This window comes from Amyelois transitella, chromosome 19 (genome assembly GCF_032362555.1).
Source record: "Amyelois transitella isolate CPQ chromosome 19, ilAmyTran1.1, whole genome shotgun sequence".
Taxonomy (NCBI): Eukaryota; Metazoa; Arthropoda; class Insecta; order Lepidoptera; family Pyralidae; genus Amyelois; species Amyelois transitella.
In genome coordinates, this window is record NC_083522.1 from 3,467,059 (window position 1) to 3,492,609 (window position 25,551).

The following is a 25,551-nucleotide window of genomic DNA, read 5'->3' on the forward strand; positions in this document are numbered from 1 at the left end:
TTTAGCTGTATTTCTTAATGATGTACATAATTAAGATTCCAATAGTGACTAGTTGCAATCCCATCGCCTGCAAATAGAATTAATTTTTATAAACATGATTTAGTCTTTTATGTTATCCCAAAAAGTCCTGAGGAACGGCAAAGTAAAGCACTCACAGCTATTACTCGACAAAATACAAAGTATAATTCTATGACTAGAACTGTCTAAACTCGACACTGGCAAAAATAAGCTCATTTGTATTAGTTTAGTGACAGAATAGGGTTTCGTATGAACTAAATTCAGATGCCGTCCCTATTGAGTGTAATGAACCGTGACCTGATATACCATATATCCAAAGAGAAAGACTTTGGTCAATGGCTTGACTGACACAAAAGTCTGACAGTGACAGTAATTTTGGTTGTCCTTTCATTTTGCTTGAATTGAGATTGAGAAGTTGTTTTTTTGTCTTTGCAAATTTGTGGTGATTTTCGGATTTGCTTATAATTTATTTTACAAATGAATACGTATTTACAATTATGTGAGTAGTGGTATTACATACAATTTCTCAAGGGTGTTCACAATTAATGTAAAGCATTGCATGGGTGGACACTTTTAAAAAAAATGTTGTCCAGATTCCACCATTATCACGGTTCGAACATTATATTGTTTGAAGAGAATACTGTAGCGTATAGAAAAGCTAGTTTTGCACACGGATTAACATTTAGTGAAAAGCCTCTCTTACCAGGCGAGATATTTTTGGTGGAGATAGAAAAAACTGAGCGTGGTTGGAGTGGGCATATGCGTCTCGGTTTGACTTTATTGGATCCACAAACTGCTGCATTGGGGCAAAAGGGATTGCCTCAATATGCGCTCCCTGATCTCGCAAATACTGGTATGTCGTGGATATTCCCTATTTCCAAGTCTCAAAATAACGTTCTCATTGAACTAGTGAATCAAGGAGCTAGTGGGCGTCGAGAAAATGAATCTCGCGTTTCCGTCCTCGGCGATGGGCACAACGTGCGTACGCCGCGAGGATATATTTCTAAAACTGTCCTGAGGCCGCAGACACAGGGTCAAAATGGAACTCCACAAGGCATCCTGCCTATGGATTCTGGTAGTCGCATAGGAGTGATGTTTGTTCCATGTCCTAAAATAAACAAGGATGATGTTGATTTGGCTGAGATGCATTTTATTATCAATGGTGAAGATCAAGGTCCATGCACTAAGGCTATACCATACAAAAGAGGACCATTACATGCAGTTGTAGATGTATATGGGACAACAAAACAAGTGAAAATTGTGCAACTGTATGGAGGTAAGTGAAACTTAACACTTACCATTCTTACCTTTATTTTGTAAGAACTTTTTATTCAATCTGTATCACCTTTTTTCAGTGGGGTCAAATCCTTGCACTTTCCTTAGTTGTGTTACCTTCTTTTTAACCAACTTCCCAAAAAGGAGGAGGTTCTCAATTTCACTGTGTTTTTTATCATAATATACCAATATACCAAAGGTGCATGGTCCCCGGCACCGATATAAAAAAGAATTAGACCACTCCATCTTTTTCCCATGGATGTTGTTAAAGGTGACTAAGGGATAGGATAAACTAGGGATTCTTTTAGGCGATAGGCTGGCAACCTGTCACTATTTAAATCTAAATTCTATCATTTAGCCTAACAGAAACTTGCCTATCAGAATTTCAAGACTGTTGGCTGCCTACTCCACAAGCGATTTATTTTTATAACCTGTAAAAATCATTTTCTTTATTTTTATTTACAATGATGATTTAACTTAAGTTTATTTATTCAACATAATATTTTTTATTACAGTGAAAACTCTCCAAAATGTTTGCCGAGACGCAATTCTTCAATACGTGAATAATGGTTCAGTGAAAATGCTGCCATTACCAAAGTGCTTAAAAGACTTTCTTCTTTCATAAGTGTTTAAATGAGGAGCGACCAGAGAAGACAATAAGGCTGTTGATGAAACAATTCTTTTAATATTGCTTGGGTGAATCAATTTAAATATTATGACTATTAGCAAAAGATTGGTCATAAGTCCAGTTGACAAGACTAGACTATTGCGTGGTGAAAGTTCAAAAAATTAAAATAAATAATCTTGCTCTCTCTATGCTTTAGTAATTTCTTTGAGCAAACATTTTTACAATAGTGTAGTTTTCATGACATGACTATTATATTTATGGCTAACAGTTTACGAATAAAGTGTAATAAAGTTACAAGTTTAAATGATATTAAAACTTAATCTTTGATAATGAATTAATGTAATGATCTTTATTTTGTAAAAAATAATAGCTCCTTGCTGAAAAAAAGATTACCCAATCAATATTGAGCTTATTATGGATGGTTTAAACCTTATCTAATTAAAGTGAATTGTGATGGTCATTTATAATATAATGTACGTAATTATAACTGATATCTGATAATTTCGAAAAATATGTGCAGAGGCAAAAAATAAATGAACTTGTTTTTCTTATTCACCAAAATACTTAAGAGTTAATAAGTAAAAGCTTCTGTTTAGATTGCGAAAATATTTTTGTGATAACTATGGACTATCAATATTATTTTTAAAACACGAAAATGGATGTGGATTGAAACCTGACATTCAACTTTCCCAGTACGAGTTTTTTTATTCAAACATATCTAACCGGAAAATAATTAAAATTAATTATCAAATATTTATTTATTTAATAATATACCTTCTCTACTTAGTTATTATGACTTTAAAAATATAATGATTGTGATGAATAAGTGGAGACTTGGTGGTAATAGAATATTATTAAAGAAAAATGTACCTATATTCTTCTAAAGTAGTTAAAATCATTATTTCTTTCTTTTTTCAATTGTTCATAATAAGACTTGCGAAAAGGAAATCCCATGGTAATGTTATCATGAGAAGTGTTTAACACTTTAATAAAGATATGTGTTGCTATTGAATATTTCTATTAAAATTGGACAAGTGCTGCTGGGAGAATGGAATTTCGGAAGAAACTTTGGGGACCTTCAGGTTCATTGTTTGGTGTAATGAAGAATAGCATAAAGCATTTTATGTAAATTGAAATAAGTAAAGCATTGAAAAGTTGGTATGCTTTGATTTAAGTCTTAATATAGGTATTACGTAAACAAACACTTTTTACATTGAATAAATAAATTTAATACTTGAATTCCCATTAAAAAATTGATTAGTAAATACCTATTAAAATATTTTCGAGTTCTCGGGTTGGACCCACCTTAGTGCCAATTAAAAATATTTTTTCTAAGTTTCCGTTCCGTTTCACTTAGATCTGAAAGTGGAGAACATAAAGACAGTATAGGTATGTGTAAATGAATAAAATGATGTTAGTTGTAAATATATTTTTCACAAGCTTATTTTCTCATTTTATTATTGATGAATGTTTGATTTACATTCCTATGTACGTAGGTTATTTATTTGTAATGTAAAAATTATGTTAAATGTTATGGATTGTTGGAAATGTTAAGGTTCTTCATTCCACCGGCAGGGTCGCTAAAGAAAATTGGTACAGAACAGTCACGTTTAATACTGGAGTGTGTCTTTCTTCTAAGAAATTTTTAAATTTTATCTTCGATTTTTTTTTAAATACTATAAACTAAACTGAAAGGATATGACAAATTTCGATTTTGTTTAAATTTTTTTTTTCTAGTGTACAATCACAAGCAATATACACAATTATAAAATGAATTATACTCTCAAACTTTAATATTGGCGCAGGGATGTGTGGATGTTATCATAATAGTATATAAAGTAAAATTTTGAGTTGCTCTGTTAAAATGTCACCTCATGTCTTAAGACGTTCCTCAACTAATTATATTGTTACATTACATTTATATTGTTTTTTAAACAAATTTTGCTGCATTTGAGTGTCCATTTAACCCACCTGACTGTTCTGAATGTAGGCACCATTTATTATTGAAATAAAATTATTTTGCCTATTACATATGCTTTTTATTTTTCTTTTTAAAAGAACAAAGATAAAAAATACTTTTTTTAGTAACTTCACTAAATAGTAAACTAAACATAATACGTAATTGCCTAAATCCAAAAATAACAATAAAGAAATCTAAGAATAACTTATGACAGCCTAAACTTAAAACGTATTATTTTATTAAGTTCTATTAATCTCGAAAATAAACTTAAAACAAAACCTCGTACTCTAACCATTAGGTAAATTGAACCTTACAATTAGGTAGATAATTAACCCTTTAAACAAGGGTCGATTTCCTGACTCACTCCTGGGTCATTGTCATCGGCGAATTCAGAGTTCCTTTCCTGGAAAAATTCAATCGTGAGAAGCGTCAAAACCACCACAAGCAATGTTTTAGTTTGACCGCCACCAAAAGTACTCACATTTAGAATTCCAAGTCGTGTGGCAACGGGAGCGTGTAGGGCACAATTTTCTTCTTAGAATCGAAATCTCTGTAGTCCAGCGTATTATCAGGCTCCACGTGTTCGATCCAGTAATTCTCAAGGTGCTTCGGCAATGTGCCCTTCCAATGCTGTAAAAATATAAATTATATAACATTTAAATTAAAAGCCACATTAGGGTACGTACATACATACATATGGTCACGTCCATATCCCTTGCGGGGTAGACAGAGCCAACAGTCTTGAAAAGACTGAATGGCCACGTTCAGCTATTTGGCTTAACGATAGAAATGAGATTCAACTAGTGACAGGTTGCTAGCCTATTGCCTAAAAAAGAATCCCAAGTTTGTATCCCATGGATATCGTAAAAGGCGACTAAGGGCCTATCCCTTAGTCGCCTTTTATGATATCCATGGGAAAGAGATGGATTGGTCCTATTCTTTTTTGTATTGGTGCCGGGAACCACACGGCCAAGGGTACGTACGGTCGCGTTCATAATTGCAGTCATAGTTCGCAAAACTTTATAGCTTGCAGTCACCGCTGTCACTCACACATTCACACAAATAACACAATAAACAACTAGCGGTTAAGCGTTGGGTAACGCGCCATCAAGAAGAGGGTAGTGTAAAAAGTCGACCGCTCAGCGACCGTCGTCCGCTAATCAACACAGCGACACGCCACACAGCGGAGATCCATGGTGGAACAGTACGAAAATAATGGCTTCATACCGACCAGAACAGAATTTGCGGAACAGTTCGACACATCAGTGGTTACTGTTCGTCGAGTTTGCACCGTGAGGGACTATTCCACAGACAGCCAGCAAGAAAGCCGTATTTATCCGAAATAAATAAGCAAAAACATTTAGAATTTGCTCGGCAGTATTTGAATATTGACTGGAACACGGCGATATTTACGGACAAAAAGTTCGTTTACGTCTTCGCAACACGGTAGGCTTCATTTATGGCGAAGAAATGCAACTCGGTATGAAGAAAAAAATATTGTGCCAAATATGGAGTCTGGACGCATATCTGTAAATATGTGGAGCTGGATGAGTGCTGCTGGACCTGGAGAACAGATGTGGATAGCAGGATGCGCCACAGCTGCTCATTATGTGCAAGTGCTGGAAGAAACCATGTTACCAACTGTGCGGTGTATTTATCCGATTGATGATATGCCAACAATATCATTTGTGCAAGACAACTACCCTGTGTATCGAGTCCATATAGTGCGTGAAAGGTTCTGCCAGTTTATATTAAAACTACTACTTAGATAGTATTTTAAGGACAGCTTCAATATCTTTTCTTTATGAAAACGAATAATTAAGCTGTAACCTTAATAACAGGAGATAGGTAAATTAGTGTAATATGCTGTATGTATACCTTTATATAATCATCAATATGTAAACAAAACTATAGGTAAACTGTTTCAATAAAATTTACTAATTTTAATTATTGAATGTTTTATTTTGCTCCCTCTTGTTTAATATTTCTTGCTGATTTCCGTGTTTGAAGACACGGGTATCGTAATTCTTAGATATCAGTTAGTTAGTTAGTCAGTCAGTTACTTAGTTCAAATGGCACCTTGAAACATTAAAAATTGTCAGTAACAATATATTATTTTTTTTAATAGACAGAAATTCCTTGAATAACTTCGGAATCCGCTAGTAACTAGAACAAGCGAGTGTGAGCAAGCGAGATTATCTAATATATCTTTGATCTCACTTGCACAAACGAAGTAATAAAATTGCAACCCAATAACTTTCAAAGGAACCACTACCTATGTTAGGGTCGTGTGCAGACAAACTTTCAACTTTATGAAAATGACATAAGTCTGGCAGTCGCAGGCTTCCCTCTATAGGCAAATCTTATGCAAATAATGAGAGACGACGATATCTCGATCGACAATTATCGGGCCCAGTTCGGACATCGTTGATTACCCTCTCTTTCTGTTTTGTTATGTTATATGTCATAGAATAATAAACTGTTTTACTTGGTAATCATTGGTATTAAAGACCGTATTCATTTGAAGGAATATTTATTCTTTTTAAATATGCATGTGTGTGTGTATCTAGTGGAACCACAGTGCACGCTATTTTAACCCGTAAGAATTTTAAAACTATGACTGCAGATATGAACGCGATCGTACATACCTAAATATGTATATAACCGTATGCAGAATCTCGACCTTTTAATCAACACATGACCTCTCGGGTGTAGGTATTATGCTCCGTTAACAAAGGTAATCACGGGTCATCTCGAATTTAGCTCGATATATTCCTTCAAGTGTGACATAGGTATACTTATTAGTAGATTATTAATTAAGGTAAACTGGACAACGCAAACGTTTAATATTTTCATGTCATAAACACTTACAATTGCATTTGCATATAAGTATGTGAATGTTTGAGTCACGCTTCGATCGGTCAATTAGCACATTATTTTGTGCCTTAGGTATTTAAGTATACCTATAAAATAATAATAGTACCTACCCAATAATTTCCCGAAAAATTTAAGACTTAATTGAAACATCTGAATCTAGCATAAATGCGGACAATTCATACAGGTTTCAAAAGAGAAGAAAGAGTTAAGATATTTCTTCCATATTTAAAAAATAAGTAATGTGGACGCAATATTGATCTATACTCACATCTCTCGTATGCTCGGCCCAGTATTGCATGGGTGCGTGGGAGTACTGTCGCGCCAGTTCAATAGACTTGTTAATCTGACTGAAGGCACGTAGCTTCTTGCCACGGATGTAGTCAAAATACGCCACTAGGAGGTAATACCTGCAACAGATACAAATTTATAGTCATCAGAGGTCAAGTTTCTTGACTTGACATTGGACAATTATGAATATGTATCTACCATAAATCGACGAGCTTGCACAAAAAGAGTATGGAATGTGGATTATTGTGGATCAAGCGAAAGAAGAAGTATGGGATGGCGACAAGTGGAAAGATTTAGATTTATTTCCCTCTGAAAGGTCGAGAGAGAGAGATCAAAGCCAAAAGAGAAAGTTAGCACAAGGTAAGTATATTATTCTTTTATCACTAGGTACTTCATATAATAATTATATTTTATACGAGTAGGTACCTTGGTGTAAACATTGGTGCGCGGCCACAAGCAGACTTCAAATCTTTGAGCATCGCCTGGATAGACTTTTCCAAAACCATTATCTTTTTAATATTTCTGTTGCTCATCTGTAAAATTATATAGATAAACATATTAACTAATCAAATGATTAATTATCAACTAAATGTTGAATTGAAGTGAAGCAGCGAATATCCATTTAATGACTTTATCAAGTCTTTTTAATCCCTTTTTTCACTTCTGTTAGTTTCCGGCCCTCACATGGTCAAAAGCTGCACACCTTCTTTCCAGAGAGATAAGGATATAACCGGGACTTATGACAGGATGTAAAAGAATACAAACTTGCCATTATGTCGAAGGTCTAAGAGTTTAAATATGCCTTCCTGACCCTACCTCTCTCACAAGCGTAATGAGAAGTCCTTCCAAAAGTCTGACGACGATCATTGTGCCGAATTCGTACTTCTCTAGTTTCACGTTTCCTCGTATCTTCTTTATTTTCTCGTCCCAGAGTATAGATCTCTCCCATGCGCCCACGCGAATAGTTCTGAATGAATAAATTCTTTTTTTTATTGAATAAATAGTTCATAGTATACTTTGTATTCTTTATTTAACTGCATACCTACTTAAATGAAAAAACATACGGGTGGGGAAATGCATTGTATATTTATTTTCGGATTGTAGTGAAACAGCTTATGATTAAAGCGAAGTACCTACCTACAAAGTATAGTTGAAAGTGGCTACATTAAGTTATAACGTCTACGCCGTAGCAAAACTACGATCCGCGCGTAGCGTAGCGTACTTGTTGAAGCATTGCATACGGCAGAAGGCACATGCTACAAAAATTATCTGCAGTGAAATGTAACTGTTTGAAAATGACTTTGAATTGTGGGTGTAGTGGTTTATAGGACTCAAATTATCCGAAATAAATTTTTCCAAATTTGTAATATACCTATTTCAAGCAAAAAAACTTTAAAAAGTATCTACGTTTAAACAATACTAACAAAAATATTTTCCACTCACACAAGCCACATGCAAACGAAGAAGTTCCAGGCGGCCTCAGGCGATTTAGACCGCAGTATGGCGTCGCCCTTCTTGATGTAGAACTTCTCACACGTGCTGTAGCTCTCCACGGTGTACCCGGTGTCCAGCAGTATTATAATCGCGTAGAAATAGTACCACGTCTCCGCTAGGTTGAAAAAGATCATCGTCAGCCAAAAATGTGTAAAAAGAGTCACCTGTGTGACCTCTGTAGGTCAGACTGGAAATTCTTAATTGCCTGACTTCTTTTTCTTCTTCCAGAAGTCAGATAATAAAACAAAGAAACTCCTGGATCGTGGTCAGAGACAGACACTGGGATTTTTATAGGAATTTATAAACCTCTGGAAAACATTAGGATGACGATGACAATGGAAATTATACTCCTAGCGCAATTCTACTAAGATCAGAAACTACAGAAATGATCACGGAAACCAAGAAACTTACAGCTTAGATCATAATGGTCGATCATATAGAAGAACTCCCTCATGATGGACACCATATCGTGGACTCTTAGGTCTGAGAGAAGAAACTTCAGCATCCACAGTATAAGCAGCTGACGGGTGTTCAGGTCGGTCAGGCTGCTCATCATCCTCATCACTGACAGACCGAACTGGATGCTCTCCATCTTCTTACCATATTCCACACTGGAAGAATATAACACTAGCTTTCTCCTACAGCCTAGTCCATTAACTAAAATTGATTTCTTTTTCATCCCGTTGGAATACTAAAAATAGTCTGTAATTTTCCAAGGTCAAAATTATGTTGGTACTAAGTTCCAAAAAAATCGGTGCAGAGGTTCTAACTTCTCGTAATTTGAATAATTCGATTTTCCGCTCAATCTATATAAAATACAATATTAAATTTGCAATTTCACATTCTAATAGCCCTCCAGTATAGCTCTTATATCCAAATTCATTGCTATAATGTTTTTCACAGTCCTTATTACTACATTTCAATGACTAAATATTCTACAATGCAAACAGCGAAGCAGTTGGATCGTCTACGCCGTAACATAGCTACGAAGTTACAAACTCGTAGCTTGTATGGCGTAGCGTCACTTGTTGAAGCGTAGCATGCATAGCGTAGCGTATGCGTGCGTCAACGTAGCATCGATTCAGATGGAAAAAAATCTTGATTTAAAAATGAACTGCAATCAATATGGATGTCAATATAAATAATTTTAGGATAAACTTGAAAAGCAAGCAACAAGAAGCATAGCGATTTGCTGCCGATACGTAATGGAGCAGTTGGTATCAATAATTAATTTAATATTTTTATTTTAAGTTGACTGATACCTGTTATATCAATTCTCTGTTATAATAAATGTTCCTTAAAAAAAACTTACAAAAATAGAAACAAAGTCGTGTATAGATAGCAGACAGCTTGGACCTCGGTTACATCGAGCTGTCCTCTCTTGCGGTGACACAGTTCCATCACTCGCTTTTCGAGCGTACGACACATGGAAAACTGAAGAAATTGATGTTAAATATCGGATGATTACTTATAAATTGAAATCATTTGAAAATTTTACGAAATTACACACAGTCAAGAATATGAGCAACAACAAACGAGTGATTTATTTGCAAAATGCTTCGTCAATTGGGCATATAATATCTTAATATCCGGATGACTTATTTTTTTATTATACTGTACAAATAAACGTAAATCAAAAATTTACTTATGCTTTATCTAAAATTGTATTTTATTGTAATAATTAGGATACTGTTTAAAAATTCCAATAACCTTTTGTTTCTGACGGTAAACGGCAATCATGTTCCCGTAGCTAGTGCACAGGACGCGGAAGTTCGCGTTAGTTCGTAAAGCGTAGTTGAACGACCATTTAGCCGCCAGTAAGGCATTGTCTTCCTCTTTTGTTTCCTTGAAAAATAATGCTATGATGGTGTTAGGTGAATACGTTAAAACATAAAACCGTAAACATTTGAAAATGCGAATAAAACTGCATCATTTTAATGAGGTTGGCTCCTGAGATGAAAATATTAAAAGTATAAAAACTTACTATATTAAGATTATAAAGTTGCTGATATTATCTGAAGAAAAAATGTCGGGTTGGGCAGAAGGAAAGAAGCAACTTGGCAACAAAGGATCCTGAGAAGAACTTTAACACCCAAAAAGACATATTAGTATATTATATGTTTCACTTTCAGTATACTTATGTTATGTATACTGAAAGTGAAACATATAATATATAATTACCAAAAAGAGTCTGTACAGCCTGTTCAAGGTGAGAGCCATGTCTTCGTAATAGAACCCTACATATCCCGGCTCTCTGGTCACGTAGCACTGCGGAGCTACAGACATGGCCATCAATTGGTGGAAAGTTATCTTCATATGACTAAACTTCGCTTTGAATCTGTAATTTTGAAACTTGTCTGTAATTTTGAACAGACCATAGACAAATAAAGTAAGTAATAACATGCATTTGCTGAGTGGAAACCCTTTTGGTCGCATCATGTATTTTTTTTATTTCTATGTTTTAGAACAATGTAATGTTACATCTTGCGCCAAATAAAGATTTTTCTTTATTTCTATATTATTTTAATTTCTATAGTCTTGACCAAACTCAACAAAGGTAAGACACTTTTGTTTAGATTTTGGCTGTTCAAAAATTATTGAGTATATTTGGGTAATTATCTTCCTGGCGATAGTCCCGGTTATGTCCTCGTGTCTGGAAAAGAGCCCGTAGTGCGCCTGTGACCAATCTTGAAGATGGCGAGACAGCTTCTCAAACACCAAACGGAATTTTACAGCGTAAACGGGTTCTTTTAATTTTAAGAGTTTGGATTTGGTAAAGCTTATTAGTTGTTAATATTAGAATGATAAGAAATAAATATAATAAACATTCCCTACAAGAGATAATTTTCTCTATACTTAATCACATTGTCAGTAGTTGACGCATAAACAAAAACGCTGGTAAATGCCGCTTTTGTCATATAAAAGCTAGTGATTTTATAAAGCGAGAAGACATAAAGCAGAATAAAGAATTACTTGGTATCAGGAAATGGGTTATAATAGAGTTTCATAGCAGTGAAAAGCTGAGTCCTGGCTTCTCCCAGGTCGCCAGACTCCAGCATACAAACCCCTCGTAAAGAATGAATGCTGGCCAAACGGAAATCGTTCATCCAATGTGGCAATTCGTCTTTCATCGTGGTCTGGAAATTCGAGAATAACATTGACCTTTCTTTGCTAGTATGTAAAGAAAAACAAATATTAAATCCACATGAAAATGTCAAATTGAAACTAATTTAAAATTAGATAGTTTTAGTTTGACATTTGTTACTACAGTAATATTTTTTTGTAAACTATGCTAACTTATAGTAGATGTTTAATTAATGAGTTGGAACCCTTATAATAATAAATACCTACCATTATTCTTTTTAATCAAGGCAATTCGAAAAACCTCTCGAACCATTACCTTTACGAAAGTTTCCACTTCAAACAGGAGTCTAATAGCTTGTGGGATATTTAGCTTCAAAATACTCAAATCGGTGTATTCCATGTAGGCATCATAGAGCTTTAGGTGTTCACCTTAAATTAACAAAACAATTGAAATACATTTTTCAACAATACACTTACCACTTTTCCGTAACTAAGCCTAAGTTGGTGAAGTAAAGCTAAAATTTTATTTGTTTTTTTTTTAACTCACCAGCTCCTTTGCAGTGGTCTATGATCTGGCAGTAGACAGAAAGCAGTATGGCCAAACACTCGCAGTTTCCGAGCTCCAGCGATGAAAACGAGCGCACTTGCTTGTTCGTGTACAGCCCGATGGAGTCTGTGAGGTTTCTGGTACTCTTTTCTAGAACTATACATTCGTATTACAATTTAAGGCATAACTTTTTTTTATGCAGCAATATTTAATGGATAAGCGTGGAGGAAGATCTAAAGGAAATATTTGCCTCTAAATACAACGTACGTACGTGGTAAGCACAACATGATAACTATGCTACACTTACTACGGCATAAGTTTATGAATGAACTACAACAGCGCTCAAAGGTTTGACATGCTTCCAAGGTTCGACCCCGAACGACAATAAGACAGTTACAAATTGGACAATCAAGAACGTTTTCATAACTAAAATATGTAAGTCAAATTAAAAACTCACGAACCATCCACATCGTAAATCTCACTCGTTGTTTCTCCAGGCATGTTTTTGAACGCAGGGTTCATCTGCGTCTGAATGAATGTCAAAGATTTTATTGTAAAGTTTAAGCTTCCTAAAAATATATGTCCAATACAATAAAAAAAATTAACACCCGACACAGTAGTAAAGGCAGGCCCTTCGACGTTCTAAAATAAATGATTTATATTTCCACGTATCATTGCAGAATCGGTAGACCTAAACCATCTTGCGAAATCCCAGTTACAGCAGACACAGGAGTATTGATCGATGAGTCAGGTTTTCCTACAAACAATTCGATGCCAGTAGCTTCGTATAAGAACCTAACTTACCTATACACTCTTAGATCTTTGGGCACGGATAACTTTACGATTTTCTTCAACAAGGTGGAAATGATACCGGGACCAACGAACGCCAGGGGACTAAAAATTACACTGAATTATAAACTATCTGTTCATGAAGAAAAAAATTTTAGATTACCGAGAATTCCGAAGTGCCAGCTCCAGCGATATCGTAGTCGCTGGCAAGCCGCGTCTCAGCCGACAGGTTGCGAATCTGCTGCCGAGTGCGTTTTAACTCTTCACTCTCCACGCGGAGACCCTGGAATACCCTCTTAAGCAAATTCACTGCTGGATTATCAGCAACCTCTTGGCGTTCGCCCTGGTTGTATCTATCTCCCAAACCGTATCGGCGGAACTGTAACTATTCTGGGGCAAGTCAAGTTTTTACACGAAGCGATTTCGCCTTCGCAGCACTCGCAACCTAACCTAATTCCAAGTTTATAAGCCTATCCCTTAGTCGCCTCTTATGAAATACATGCGGAATAGATGGAGTGGTCTTATTATTTTTTCTATTGCTGCCGGCACAAACCACACGACACATCCTGCGTATCTACAAAATTTCAAAGTGAGAATCGGATTTCAAGTCGCCATCTTGAGTGAATGCTCAATAACGTACATCATCACAGCGGAGTCCTACGAGTTTGACGAAGCAGCCAGATCCGCACGCGTTGCAGCGACGAGTGTACCGTTCTAGGTACGTCAGCGCTCGGGAGTGCATCTCGTTCTAGAAATTAGAATAATTAAATAATAGCCTAGAATAAAATATTTATGTAGTACATATAGAACAATGTCCTGTGGAAATAATAAGGCGAACTAAGAATTAAGAACAAAGGTTATCCCCAAAAACTTCTTAACAAGTTAAGTGGTATAAATATGGGAATGGTAGAGATATAGCAAAGGAATTAGAAAGAATCAAACTCAAAATTTTTCCACAATACCAGTAAGCATTATTGAATTGAACAAATATATAGCCCTTTTAGTATTGTACTTCACCTTTTGATTCTCTGTAAGTAACTCATATGTTGTAGTCCGAAATAACGAGTGTCTAAATCTCATGTATCCGCAGAAAGCGTAGAGAGGGATATCTCGGCAGTCAGCTGAAAGAAAAAGGAACCTAAAGGGAAGTCCATTGTAACCGCCTAATTGATATGAGCGACGTATTAAATTAAAATGTAAAACAACCAAGACAACATTTTTTTTCTTGTAGGTTTTTACCTTGATTAATCGATCATTCCTGCAAACATGACCAGAAATGAAAACCTAAAAATGCTCTCGACTTTACTAGCAATTCAAACATTTCTCATATTTTCTGGATACGAATTTCAAGACTTTTAGTTAAGAGAATAAAGATTCAGAACGTTGAATGATACAGTGGGAAATATTTTATTTTGTAGGTAAATATGTAGTTAAGCGAATTACGTGGCTGCCTCGTGCCAATGCAGGCGCAATGCGGAGACTTGAAGGTTGGCAGTGAAGGCGCGGGGTGCACCAGCAGCTGATTTGATGTGTCCCGGGTGAAATCTCCACCTTCGCATTCTAGCACGTGGATTGAAAACAATTTGGCTACAGCTACAACAAAAAGAGCAAATATCGTAATACGTAATTCTGATGAGTCCCTGGTGAATCAACTAATAGGCAACTCCACTTGAATGATCACTTCAAGGGATGCAGAACCTCTTTCTCTCATCTGAGCTCGTTCTGACTATACTAATATACTGCTTCTCCATACCTAACTTTTGAGGCTTTAGATTCTGTTAAAGCATGTTAAATAATGATAATTTTTTAGTTAGCTGAATTGTACCTACGTTGACTTTATCGAACTCGTATTTATCACAGTTTATGTTCCTTAGCTTACCTTGAGCTACTGTCCTATCCGAGTCGGTTTCCAGCAAATACAGGAGCATTCGACGAGAGAACACCTCTCCGAGAACCGATCCACATTTCAACAGCATCTTCTCAAATGGCGTTAAAGAATCGTAAGTTTTTAATATTACCGCTGTTGAAGATATAAGATTATTGGATTTTTCAGTCAGAAAATGGACAAATCACTCTTCAGAAAAAAACCGCTTATAGATAACATGAAGGTATAATAAAACATATATTAAACAGTCTTTTGATATGCCTTGCTTTCAAAGACGACAAATCAAAAGACTGTTTAATGGTGTATCTGATGCTTTAGTTTACATAATTATATTTATGTATGTTTATGAATATATTATTTATGTATGTTTATTGAAATAATTGATGATTTTATGGTATCCTCAATGGCTTTTATTTGCGCTACCTTTTCATTTGGGATATTCCCTATTTTAGTTTGGTTGACTGGAAGAAAGTTAGTAACAAACAAACAAGTGTGAAGTTTACCTGGATCATATAGATAGATAAGGCCATCATCGTGGTTTCATCCTTAGCAGTGTTACTTACAATGTGTTCCTTAGGTGACTTGTCGTCTTTTGTGAAGAGATTGTTCTCTCATTGCCTTTGCTTTGTGCATGCACACTAATTAATACAATATATTCTATATATGTACATATAAGTAATAAACCATCTTCCAGTAAGGTAGATTACCGTCCATTGTCATATCAGATTTCATGTCCAGGAAGCTGTATCCCTCAGCTAGTACGGCCACCTGTATGACATCAGTGTCGTGAGCAGGCACGTCGAACCTGCTCCCCCCACCATCGTTCCTGCTCTTCGTACTTACACTCACCACGCTGTAGATACTCTGGAGAAGAGATGTTATACTTCTTTTAACAGTTATTTATACTTATTCCCAAACCAACATTACACAACTAATTATTGAGTCTTTTTCTGTCAATTTTGACCGTCTTCCTTATTCTTCGGATAGTTTGACCTACTTGTAATACGCCACCTATATGAACAATCCACCAAAATACATAAATAAATAAATATATACGGGACAAATTACACAGATTGAGTTACCCTCGAAGTAAGTTCGAGACTTGTGTTACAATGTCGTAAGTTAGTATCTACTAACTCAACGATACTATATTTTATAATAAATACTTATATAGATAAACACCAAGACCCAGGCCAATCAGAAAAAGTTCTTTTCTCATCATGCCCTGGCCGGGATTCAAACCTCCGGTGTCACAGACAAGCATACTACCGCTGCGTCACGGAGGCCGTCAAAGATAGATTAAAAAAGATTAATTTAATATTTCGATCTACATAGATGAGATTAGAGGTAAACTACGCGAACGACACTAAGCGAAACCCGACTAACTTCCTTGGATCAGAGACACGCTGCTTGGATCATGTCATCATCAATTGACTGAAATGTGCAGGTCTTCTCGCTGTTATTCTTCACCTAACATTATTCTATACGCACCATATAACTAGGCCCTCTTAACGGCATGTCAGCCTCATAGTTATCATCATCATCGGTCCTCTGCAGCAGTTGCGGCGGCGGCATGATAGCACCGGAGTCGACGGCTTCGCTCCGAGACACCGTCACTATGGAGAGGACGCCGCGCTGCACAAGTGATATGAGGAAGTTCTGGATCCAGCCAGGGATGCCTCCACTTGCGCATTCGATGACTCTGAGAAGTCGATTATCGTCATATTAGAAGCAAGAAGTTCAATGGAGGACAATAAAGCTACACCTTACGTTTTCTACCAAAATGGATTTGAAGCCGTTCACTTAGAGCGTCTTTTCGTAAAGGACGCGAGAGCATAGAAAGACGTAATTTTCTACTCTAGGCCATTTGCCGGTACGTGATCTTTAAAATAGAGGGTCTATTTAGGGTCTATTCTGCGGTTTCTTCTCTACCTCTTTGACACGATCTACCCATTTGCACATAGCCTCGAAAAGTTTCCATAGCATATAATAGTATTTTCTAAGCAAGTTTTGAAATAAAAGTAGCTAACTCTTCGATCTTCATAATAAGACATACTTCTCCAAATCTGGCGGAATGGCTTGCACGTCCAACAGTTGGCAGGCCAGTGCCGCGTGGTACCAGCGGTCGATGCCACCCAGGTGGAAATTGACAATCATGTGATTCTTCAAGGTGGCTTGACCGACGCCTGAAAATATTTCTGCACTTTACAACATACTCTAATCTTGTAACTTTGGCCTACCTCTCCGATAATTTGGATATTATATGTACGGTACGAGTATGTACTATATAATAATGTAGCAATTTCGTGTAGATATCTTGAAAAAATTTGTAAAATAAATAAATACAAAAAATTACACTAATTGAGGTAGCCCAAAAATTACAACCTGCTTATTGTATTGTCGTAATTGGTGCTCCAACAAAGACTTTTTCAAAATGTATCAATCAAAATCTCTTAATACTCGGTTTTGATTAGCAAATCTAATCAAAGGTTTCAATTCAGAGAATAACAAAGATCTACAGAAAACAAATGCCAACTGACCTGACAGTTTGCCCTCTTCCGAGAGGGTCATGACCACGAACGCGGTCTTTGTCTCTAATATCAGTAGTAGCAGCCGCCAGGACTCGTCGTCTATGTACTGCCCTTCGTAAATGGTGACTACCCAAAGTCTGCGTAGATTCTTTGGTAGCAATTTTTTATGCAGAAGAAGAAATATTTTTGTTAGATGGGTTAAAATTTGACGTGTTACATATTTCAGCGGTACATCTATAAGTGCTATGTATAGTAATTTATTACTCCACCTACAAAGGACTTTGCCCAGCAATTAAATAGAACTACTATGATGATACGCCGAGCTATTACATCTACGAGCCTACGATTTTATCAGCTACACTGCGAATTGCTATGAATGCTCACTGTCAGCGCTTCTACGAGAAAAAGTCGTAGCCGCAGGAAGAAATAAGTACTACGATGCTACGCTACGCTACATCTACAAGCCTACGCTTTAATCAGCTACGCTGCGAATTGCTATGGAATTTTCATCTCGGAGCGCTTAGTAGTTATATGACTCAAAAACTTGTAGCCGCAGGAAAAGAAAGAACTGCAATGCTACGATACGCTTCATCTACGAGCCTACGCTTTCATCACTACGCTGAGTTTAAAACTTTTACCGTAAAACTATACTTACAGCTCGAATCAATTCCCGGATTAAACTTTTAACGGCAAAATCGGATAGAATATCTCCAAAAAACATAAATTTCTCAGGCAATGGAAAGCGGAGGTCGAATATTACGTTCAAAGCGTGAAGTTCTAGCGGCCTCAGCGTGGCTGTGTCCACACTGAAAAAAAGAACTTATTTTAAAACATAACCTCAATGGGAAGGTTTTATTTTCAAAATTGCATACAGGTCTTAATGACGTCAATCAAATTTATAAAGAAAAATTTACTTGTATCGAATCATATTTTCGAAGTTGTGCCTGGTGGCGCGCTGGCTTTGTTGGTCCATGAAAACCATAGACATTATTTTTCTGAACACTTCAAATGAACTCTAAAACAAAGACAATAAAACATTGATCAAGAATAGAAATAAAAATATCAGAGTGCGTAAAAGTAATTATTTCTACCTTTAAAAAAAGGAGTACCCATGTTTAAGGTAAAGTCACCAACATGTTTTTACTTTTAGGAAAATATTTTTAATCATAAAATGTGGCCTTTCCTTTTTTAGTTTTTCCCAACTAATATTATATATTACATATGTTAAACATTTACCTTGTCCTTTTCAGTGAGTTCAATTTTCTCTATTTGTATATAACTAGGCGTAATGTGGAGGCATTCTTCAACTAGGCGTTTTTTTCCTACCATTTTAGGACCCTGTGTAAAATCGACAAGATTTTAAATTTAATTGGAAAGTTAAGTATTTATGGTGAAAAAAAAGCTCACAAATAAGTAAAATATTTCATTTAATTTGGAACAAATATACATTTTTATTTTTTCAAAATTGTAATTTGCAAGATTATGAACTTCTGCCTTCTTTAGAGCTTTATTCTTTTTATTTATTTATTTATTTAAATATTTGCTGCACAAAAAAATGTACAAAGGGCGGACTTAATGCCGTTCTGTATTCTCTACAAGTCTACCAGTTTTTTATTTATCTTACTTATTTTATTTTAACATTTTAATGGCGTCATAGAGAAGGAATTATTATATCTTACAATGAAGGCTACAGCAAACTTGTGGTTCTTGAAGGAGGTGAATTTCTCGCTGCTCTCGTTCAGCGCGTTGTGGAGTATTTGCTTGTACCGTCGCAGCTCGTCGTTACGACCCAGCAGTGGGTGCCGCCAGCTGCAGATGCGTTCCGTCCACCTTGCAAATTTAAATCCACGTTCAATACAATACATACATACATAAAATCACGGTTCTTTCCCGGAGGGGTAGGCAGAGACTACCTCTTTCCACTTGCCCCTTCATGCAAGCTCGGCGGTTTCGGGTACTTCTGACCTGACACTTCAATACAATATTTTACAATTTATTAATTTACAGCTCACAACTATCATTACCGACACCGCTTGCAATAGCGAAGCAAAACAAATATTATTTTTTTTTGCTTTTGGTAGTTGGTATTAAAAATACAAGAAGACATTTAAAAACTATAGCTAATTACAAATAATGTTACTATTGCAAATTCACACATTGAGCACGAAAAAATATCAATTTGCTCGTGCACTTTATTAAGGACGCGAATTGACCGTATCATGAGTACTATTTTTTTACAATGATTACTACATTTAAAAGTAATTAGGCATTTACAGTTATAGTTATATCGTTATAAGCTTTATAAAGCGCGCCTACCGCATTAATCCTGAAAAAAAGTAAGTGAGACTTCCATTTATTGGAAATGCTTTACTTGTTTCATTTCATCCAGCATTCCCCGTGGTTCCTCCTTATCTTCAGTCATTATTATGCTGATTCTAGAGAAGTAGGTATAACTATTAAAATATGAAATATTTCTACGCTTACAGTTGATTAAATTCATATATTGGTCCGACCGAGGCGATGCCTTTGATGGCTCTAGGTTCCATCAGCTTGAAGTAGTCTTGGTCTAGTTTGCTTCGAAGAAAAGTCTCCTTGTCACATGTAATTCTCATTGGATACACCATCATGAGCCGTGCTGCCTTTAAGAAATAAAAATTCGAAAATACCTATACTTAGTGTACGATGTTTTTATAATGCTCTGAAAAGACTGTTGAAATATATACATCTGCGACGGCTTAGGTAGGAGGCGAGCGAGCAATTTTATTTTGATATAAAGATATCTTTATTTATTACCTTTTTTTCTGATTGTTGTAAAGTAAGGTCAACGTTGATAGATGAGAAATATGAAAATTCTTTGAAGATTAAAGAGAAATAATAATAATGACATCATCAATCATTTGTTTATTTCCAATGATTAATGAAATTTTATCATTAGAAAGAAACTAATTAAAGAAAAACAATGAGAGACTTCTTTCCTAAAGAAAATAGATATTATTAATTTTGTTGTAACATGGTGGAAAATACTGTAATGAGAAACGGTGAGAAACTCCAAAAATAACCCAAAAATTATATGAGAAATTCATACACAATAATCAAAATTGATAAATCTATACTTTAAGTCATCGTTAAAATGAAACATCATTCTGAAAATGAATCATCACATGAATTTTTATATATTACCATGTTCACACCTGGTGCAATCACCGTGTACTCTCTTCGCAAAACATGTCCCACAACTCCGCAGTATGTTGTACCTTAGAAAACAAAGTCAATGAAAAATAAAATTAAGTACATATTACTTAGAGGGGCGATGAGCATTGATTGGATTAATTAAGTTAAAAAATTAAAATCATCCTGACGTTAATACCAGTTGTGTATTTTAGTAGTAGCTTGTACGTAGCGTGTAGCTTTTTCGAGTTTTTAGACGATTTTAAACAAATACCAAGGATAAATAAATAAAAAAATCCCTATAAGGCAAACTTAGCTGCCTTCAGCAAAAGACTATTTAATTCCTACTAAAAGTCATTACATATTTAAAAACAAGCCAAAATAATCGGTATGTTATGTCGATGGGTAAGTCCACACAACAATAAATTATGAAAGTTTAACTGGTCTAACCTGAGGTTACTCCAATAGACACGCTTATTATGTTAGGATCCCCCGTGTCCATCTTCTCCTTGAGCTGGTAGGCGCAAATTAGCGCTTTTTGTGCCTCCTGCTCGTGCTTCAACCCTCGGAGACCGAACACCACCAGAAACATCATGTCTTTGTCAAACATAGACACTTTGTTCACCAGACCTCCTGCCTCTGATGCAAGGCTGCAGAAAGATACGATGGGAATTCAGTTTAAGACGAGAACGGTGTGGATGAACCGATTCGCACTACCTATACTAGGACCTAAGCATTAGGCTTTGAAAGTCATTATGCATAAAAATCACAGAAATTGATAACTCAACTCAGGGCTAAAAATAATAGCGAAATAAGAAATGGATAACCCTGGAAGTGATACAGACAGTAATCTATGTTTCATCTTCTCACACTTTATCCCTAATACTTACATTAAACCCAGAATCATGCAACTTTCACCACTGAGTCAGAACCCGCAGTTGGTGTCCAGGAGACAGCTACATGATAGGTATTATTACCTAATTTTCCATTTTATTTTTATTTTTTACTTATGTACACAAGTTTATATACAGGATATATATTAAACATTATATTCGATTGTACCTAAAAACAACAAAAATATACAGTATAAACCACCTGCATACTAATTTGTAAGCCGTATCGACTTTCCCGATGAGCACATCCTCAGTGACAGTCCTGGTAATGATGTTGATGACCACGACCACCACCCGACGGACTTCAGTGAGGAAATCCATGGGCTCGTCGTTGTCTACGGCGCGCAGCACTGGCGTCACCATGAACCGGCGGAGAGCCGGCCACCAACTGCTGCGAAGCGCTGATACAATGGCTGGACGAACTGTTTTTAATGATAAAGATATCTATATAAATAATTTTTAACCGTTTTTAAGAAGGAAGGATTTAGTTTGTTTAGATAATTAAAAAAAAAAAGCTGTTCAGACATATTGAAGATTCTAAAAGTTTTTTTTTTTTTTTGGAGATTTGAAGAGAAGTAGGTACTAATATATATAGTGAAATTACTTACGCGAAAATTCGATGTATGTCATTCTTGTTATTCCTTCATCTTCTATCATGTCAGTTGCATTTTTTGGTCCATATTCGGTAACTGTAAATTGTAAGAGTAATCTTCATGTTTACGTCTACCTCTAAAGGTAAAGGAAGCGGTAGTGTACGACAGTTTAATTCCAGATTTTTATTAATTACTTACACCTACCTAAAAAATTAAGATACTTACAGACACCTGGGTTGGTAGCCATGGAACCATGTCCATTTTCAACTCGTTTCCACGTCGCCCCCACACCTAAAACCTGTTTGGTAAATTCAAATTAGGCGGTAGTAGGTGAATGAGATGAATCCTACAAAATAGCTATTTGTTCCACGAAGGTTTCATCGCTTTTAGTTATTGAAAGTTCCAAAAAATTTGGTCAGCAGCATATTAGTATCTAATAATAAATGGACTACCAAAAAAATTGGTTACACTAAGTTGTTGTTTGTCGTGTAGTATGTGGCCAACACAGATATCAGAGTTTGCAGGCCTCCTAAGATGCCTACCTTAGTACCAGTCAATCCTTGAGTAAAACAGAAACGTTGTGTGATAATTTGAATTTATTTAAGAAAGGCAATGTGTTCCGTCGCTAGCATGAGAAACATATCAAACCTTAGTGTGCCTCCCATCGCCGCAGGGCTGAGTGCAATAATCCGCTTCGTTCACGTAAATCCAAGCGCTGGCAGACGTGAGGACGTCCCCAGCCGTGCTCATGTACTGCGCCATCTTGACGTCCCACACCGGCTGGCCCACGATCACGTAGTGGGAGGAAGCGGTGTCTCCGCCGATTATGGAGAAGTGGGCCAGGCCCGCGGAGATTGCAACTTTTACTGGCAATTCATGAAAATTTAGAAAAATGTGGATTTGATCCAACGCTACCTAACTTGTGAGTATCATCATACCTATGTGTGTGTTGTAAGCTGTTCGCTTTAGACCCATTACCTACCTCAACTGTAAAAACTGTAACTAAACGTATAACTAAAAATCAGTACTTGACATTATTACTGATTTTTACTTTTTGGACAAACCTACCCTGCCTGACCCACTACTATTTGGTGGGATTTTTTTTGATTAGACATACTAAAAAAGCAAATTATTACAATATGTGTTGTAAGTACAGTTTCAGATATGCGTTGATAGGCGCGAAAAAGTATAATTTTATAGTTTATATACTTACACTAACTCCTGAGGAGCTACTGGATCATGATAAAATCAAAGAAATGTATTAGGTACCTAAATGTCACTAACCCTTCAAAATAATCCCGATATCAGTGGTAAATGTCCCGTAATTCTTCTGGATGATGAGCCCGCAATCTATGGCCGTGTGGACCACCTCCTGCATGCTAAGCCTGGGTGTCTTCTTCCACATGGACAGGAAGGCATCCCCGGAAAACTTGAGGACGTCTCCGTTATGAGCCATTATCTCTTGGACCATGGCTCCGATGTAGGAGTTCAGCACCTGAGTTAGCCTGGACGGCCCCCCACATCCAGGTTTTGTGTAGCATACACACAGCTCCGTAAAGCCTAAATATTGTTAAGGTTTAATTAGCGGCCCTGTGTCGCATCGTTGGCAAAATCTTTTTAAGTGCAGAGTGCAGAGATAACCCTTTATGGTCAGTTTTCCTCAGTCGGCGTGGTTGAATTTCGCTTTGTCGGTATAGAATATAAAATGAGAAATAGAATTTACTAAAACAAAACAAGACGTTTCCACGAAATGCTACAACCATGACCAGTGCCGGGTAAGGGTCCTACTGACGGTATCATTAGGGTCAAACAGGACTTTCTTCAATTACCTGACCTACAACTGGACGAACCAGGCTCAAACGTAATCGGAACAAACGCCAGGAGGATGATAATTCAATCATCGTAGTTACCCAATAAGTAAATAGTAGTTTACCAGATATATCAATGAACATAAGAGCTCCAGCGTAAGTTCTCACGCTGTAGTCCGACGGATTATAAATGATCTCGTCGGGAACCATGGATGCGATATTGCTGATCCTAGTGGCCAGCGTCGCTGTAGTGGTGTCCTTCATATCGTGCATTCTAGGATTTGGAAGAATTAAAAAAAAAGATGCCTATACACAGGTGCCGTGTGGTTCCCGGCACTAATAGAAAAAAGGCCACTCCATCTTTCCTGTGGATGTCGTAAAAGAGGACTTAGGGATAGGTTTATTAACTTGGGATTCTTCTTTAATGCGATGGGCAACCTGTCACTATTTGAATTTCAATTCTATCATTAAGCCAAACAGCTGAACGTGGCTTATCAGTCTTTCAAGACTATTGGCTCTGTCTACCCCACAAGGAATATAGACGTGATTATATGTATCAATACACAGACACGGGTTGAAGTGAAAGTGTAAAAGATATTTTTATTTGTAACGATCTCTACGCTTATTTTTACAGTAGCCATCTTGGCCTTTGTTACGCCGACTTGTTAGTATATAAGTAGTATAGAAAGGTATGCATACGGTTTGGCTGCACACTAACAATCCTATTAGGTACTAGTATTATATCCTCGTATGTAGGCAGTCATGTGTGTCGTAGTCAAACTGTGACTACAAAAGAAACATAGCATGAAAAGCTTTGGTATTAGTCAGATGACACTTATATATGTAGCTCCAAAATCCGTTTAGTAGGTACCTACTTAGTTACGCAGTTCCTATATATCATAACTTACACGATTTCTGTATTTTAATTTAAAATATCATCTTTTCTTTCATAGGTTGAAAAAGGACCTAAGAACTTAAGGTACTTACAACAAATCTCTATCCGAATCTCGTCGTCTTCGCCGCTCCCTCGGCGACTTCATCTCATGCGGGATAACTTTACGATTGCTCTGCTGATGGGCCCTTTTCATGGCCATCAGGTACTCATCACCCCATTCTTTGGGATTGGATGGGTTAGCGATGACACCTAAAAAGGAACGAGAGAGGAGATTCTATGGCTTTCTTTACGAGGCAGATAGATCCAAGTCTCAAAAACACCATAGGTCAAGATGGACTGCTTAGTGATCGATAGTCAAAAAAAAGATCCCTTGTTACTATTTTTCAATTCAAGAATTTATCCCTTCATCAAGTGCTAAGAACTTACCCACTGCTTCTTTACCGGACTAAGTACGACTTTTGAAGGCTATGATGAGAAAGAAAAGTACCTAGATCTGACGACATGGCTAAACTTTAGTCTGACCTAAAACTTAAATCTGAAGAAGCGATGAAGATTACACAAATGGCTTACTTCATGACAGAGGCGTGATAAAATATGTATCAACACTCACTCTTTCTCGTACTTGTTTCATTAGTATCCATTTTAGAAGTTATTTTTTACCTACGTGAGTTTAAAACTATATCCCTGAATATTTTTAATTCTAGAATGCTGAAATATATATAATATCTCACTAAACAACGGCACTCATCAGACGCGTTGTCAAAGAGGATATAAGTAATCACTTTTATACGTGGACGTTGAGATGACGGCCTTCTAAT

At 36.4% G+C, this 25,551-nt stretch overlaps 3 protein-coding genes across 7 annotated transcripts; 1 reads left to right on the forward strand and 2 right to left on the reverse strand.

Annotated features, from left to right (window-relative positions):
* The first annotated feature begins 375 nt into the window (after nt 1-375).
* Nucleotides 376-2,455, forward strand: LOC106139548 (neuralized-like protein 2). Its single transcript, XM_013341017.2, has 2 exons — nt 376-1,294; nt 1,809-2,455. The coding sequence occupies exons 1-2, from the start codon at nt 601-603 to the stop codon at nt 1,916-1,918; spliced, it is 804 nt and encodes a 267-aa protein (XP_013196471.1). The 5' UTR covers nt 376-600; the 3' UTR covers nt 1,919-2,455.
* Nucleotides 2,456-3,268: 813 nt separating this feature from the next.
* On the reverse strand, nt 3,269-21,853 carry LOC106139531 (adenylate cyclase type 10). 5 transcript variants are annotated; one of them, XM_060949410.1, is made up of 31 exons: nt 21,640-21,853; nt 20,995-21,194; nt 20,557-20,630; nt 19,861-20,015; nt 19,056-19,206; nt 18,613-18,714; nt 18,291-18,391; nt 18,032-18,182; nt 17,386-17,524; nt 16,902-17,031; nt 16,337-16,547; nt 15,553-15,709; nt 14,840-14,980; nt 14,404-14,553; nt 13,978-14,081; nt 13,601-13,708; nt 13,124-13,243; nt 12,633-12,699; nt 12,172-12,327; nt 11,941-12,053; nt 11,514-11,677; nt 10,722-10,878; nt 10,251-10,385; nt 9,853-9,974; nt 8,952-9,151; nt 8,490-8,655; nt 7,863-8,013; nt 7,473-7,579; nt 7,027-7,165; nt 4,363-4,511; nt 3,269-4,284 (listed from the first exon to the last, which is right to left on the reverse strand). In XM_060949410.1, the coding sequence occupies exons 1-30, from the start codon at nt 21,798-21,800 to the stop codon at nt 4,365-4,367; spliced, it is 4,179 nt and encodes a 1,392-aa protein (XP_060805393.1). In that variant the 5' UTR covers nt 21,801-21,853; the 3' UTR covers nt 3,269-4,284; nt 4,363-4,364. The 5 variants fall into 5 exon arrangements, 4 of the variants coding, with proteins under 4 accessions (XP_060805393.1, XP_060805394.1, XP_060805395.1 ...); XM_060949411.1 differs by lacking the exon at nt 3,269-4,284 and having other exon boundaries at nt 4,305-4,511; nt 12,172-12,321; XM_060949412.1 differs by lacking the exons at nt 3,269-4,284; nt 10,251-10,385 and having other exon boundaries at nt 4,305-4,511.
* Nucleotides 21,854-22,037: 184 nt separating this feature from the next.
* Nucleotides 22,038-24,108, reverse strand: LOC132902883 (adenylate cyclase type 10-like). Its single transcript, XM_060949739.1, has 5 exons — nt 23,964-24,108; nt 23,315-23,590; nt 22,679-22,896; nt 22,256-22,328; nt 22,038-22,126 (listed from the first exon to the last, which is right to left on the reverse strand). The coding sequence occupies exons 1-5, from the start codon at nt 24,100-24,102 to the stop codon at nt 22,038-22,040; spliced, it is 795 nt and encodes a 264-aa protein (XP_060805722.1). The 5' UTR covers nt 24,103-24,108.
* Nucleotides 24,109-25,551: the final 1,443 nt, after the last annotated feature.

Coding starts and splice junctions, on each gene's coding strand:
- LOC106139548 (XM_013341017.2), top strand. CDS start 601: ATGTTGTCCAGATTCCACCATTATCACGGTTCGAACATTATATTGTTT. Junction 1,295..1,808: donor AATTGTGCAACTGTATGGAG/GTAAGTGAAACT, acceptor TTTTTATTACAG/TGAAAACTCTCCAAAATGTT.
- LOC106139531 (XM_060949410.1), bottom strand. CDS start 21,800: ATGGTGACGCCAGTGCTGCGCGCCGTAGACAACGACGAGCCCATGGAT. Junction 18,715..19,055: donor AGTTTGCTGTAGCCTTCATT/GTAAGATATAAT, acceptor GATTTTACACAG/GGTCCTAAAATGGTAGGAAA. Junction 11,678..11,940: donor AAGTGGAAACTTTCGTAAAG/GTAATGGTTCGA, acceptor TCGAATTTCCAG/ACCACGATGAAAGACGAATT.
- LOC132902883 (XM_060949739.1), bottom strand. CDS start 24,102: ATGAAGGACACCACTACAGCGACGCTGGCCACTAGGATCAGCAATATC. Junction 22,897..23,314: donor TATCGGGATTATTTTGAAGG/GTTAGTGACATT, acceptor ATGAATTGCCAG/TAAAAGTTGCAATCTCCGCG. Junction 22,127..22,255: donor GGCTACCAACCCAGGTGTCT/GTAAGTATCTTA, acceptor TACAATTTACAG/TTACCGAATATGGACCAAAA.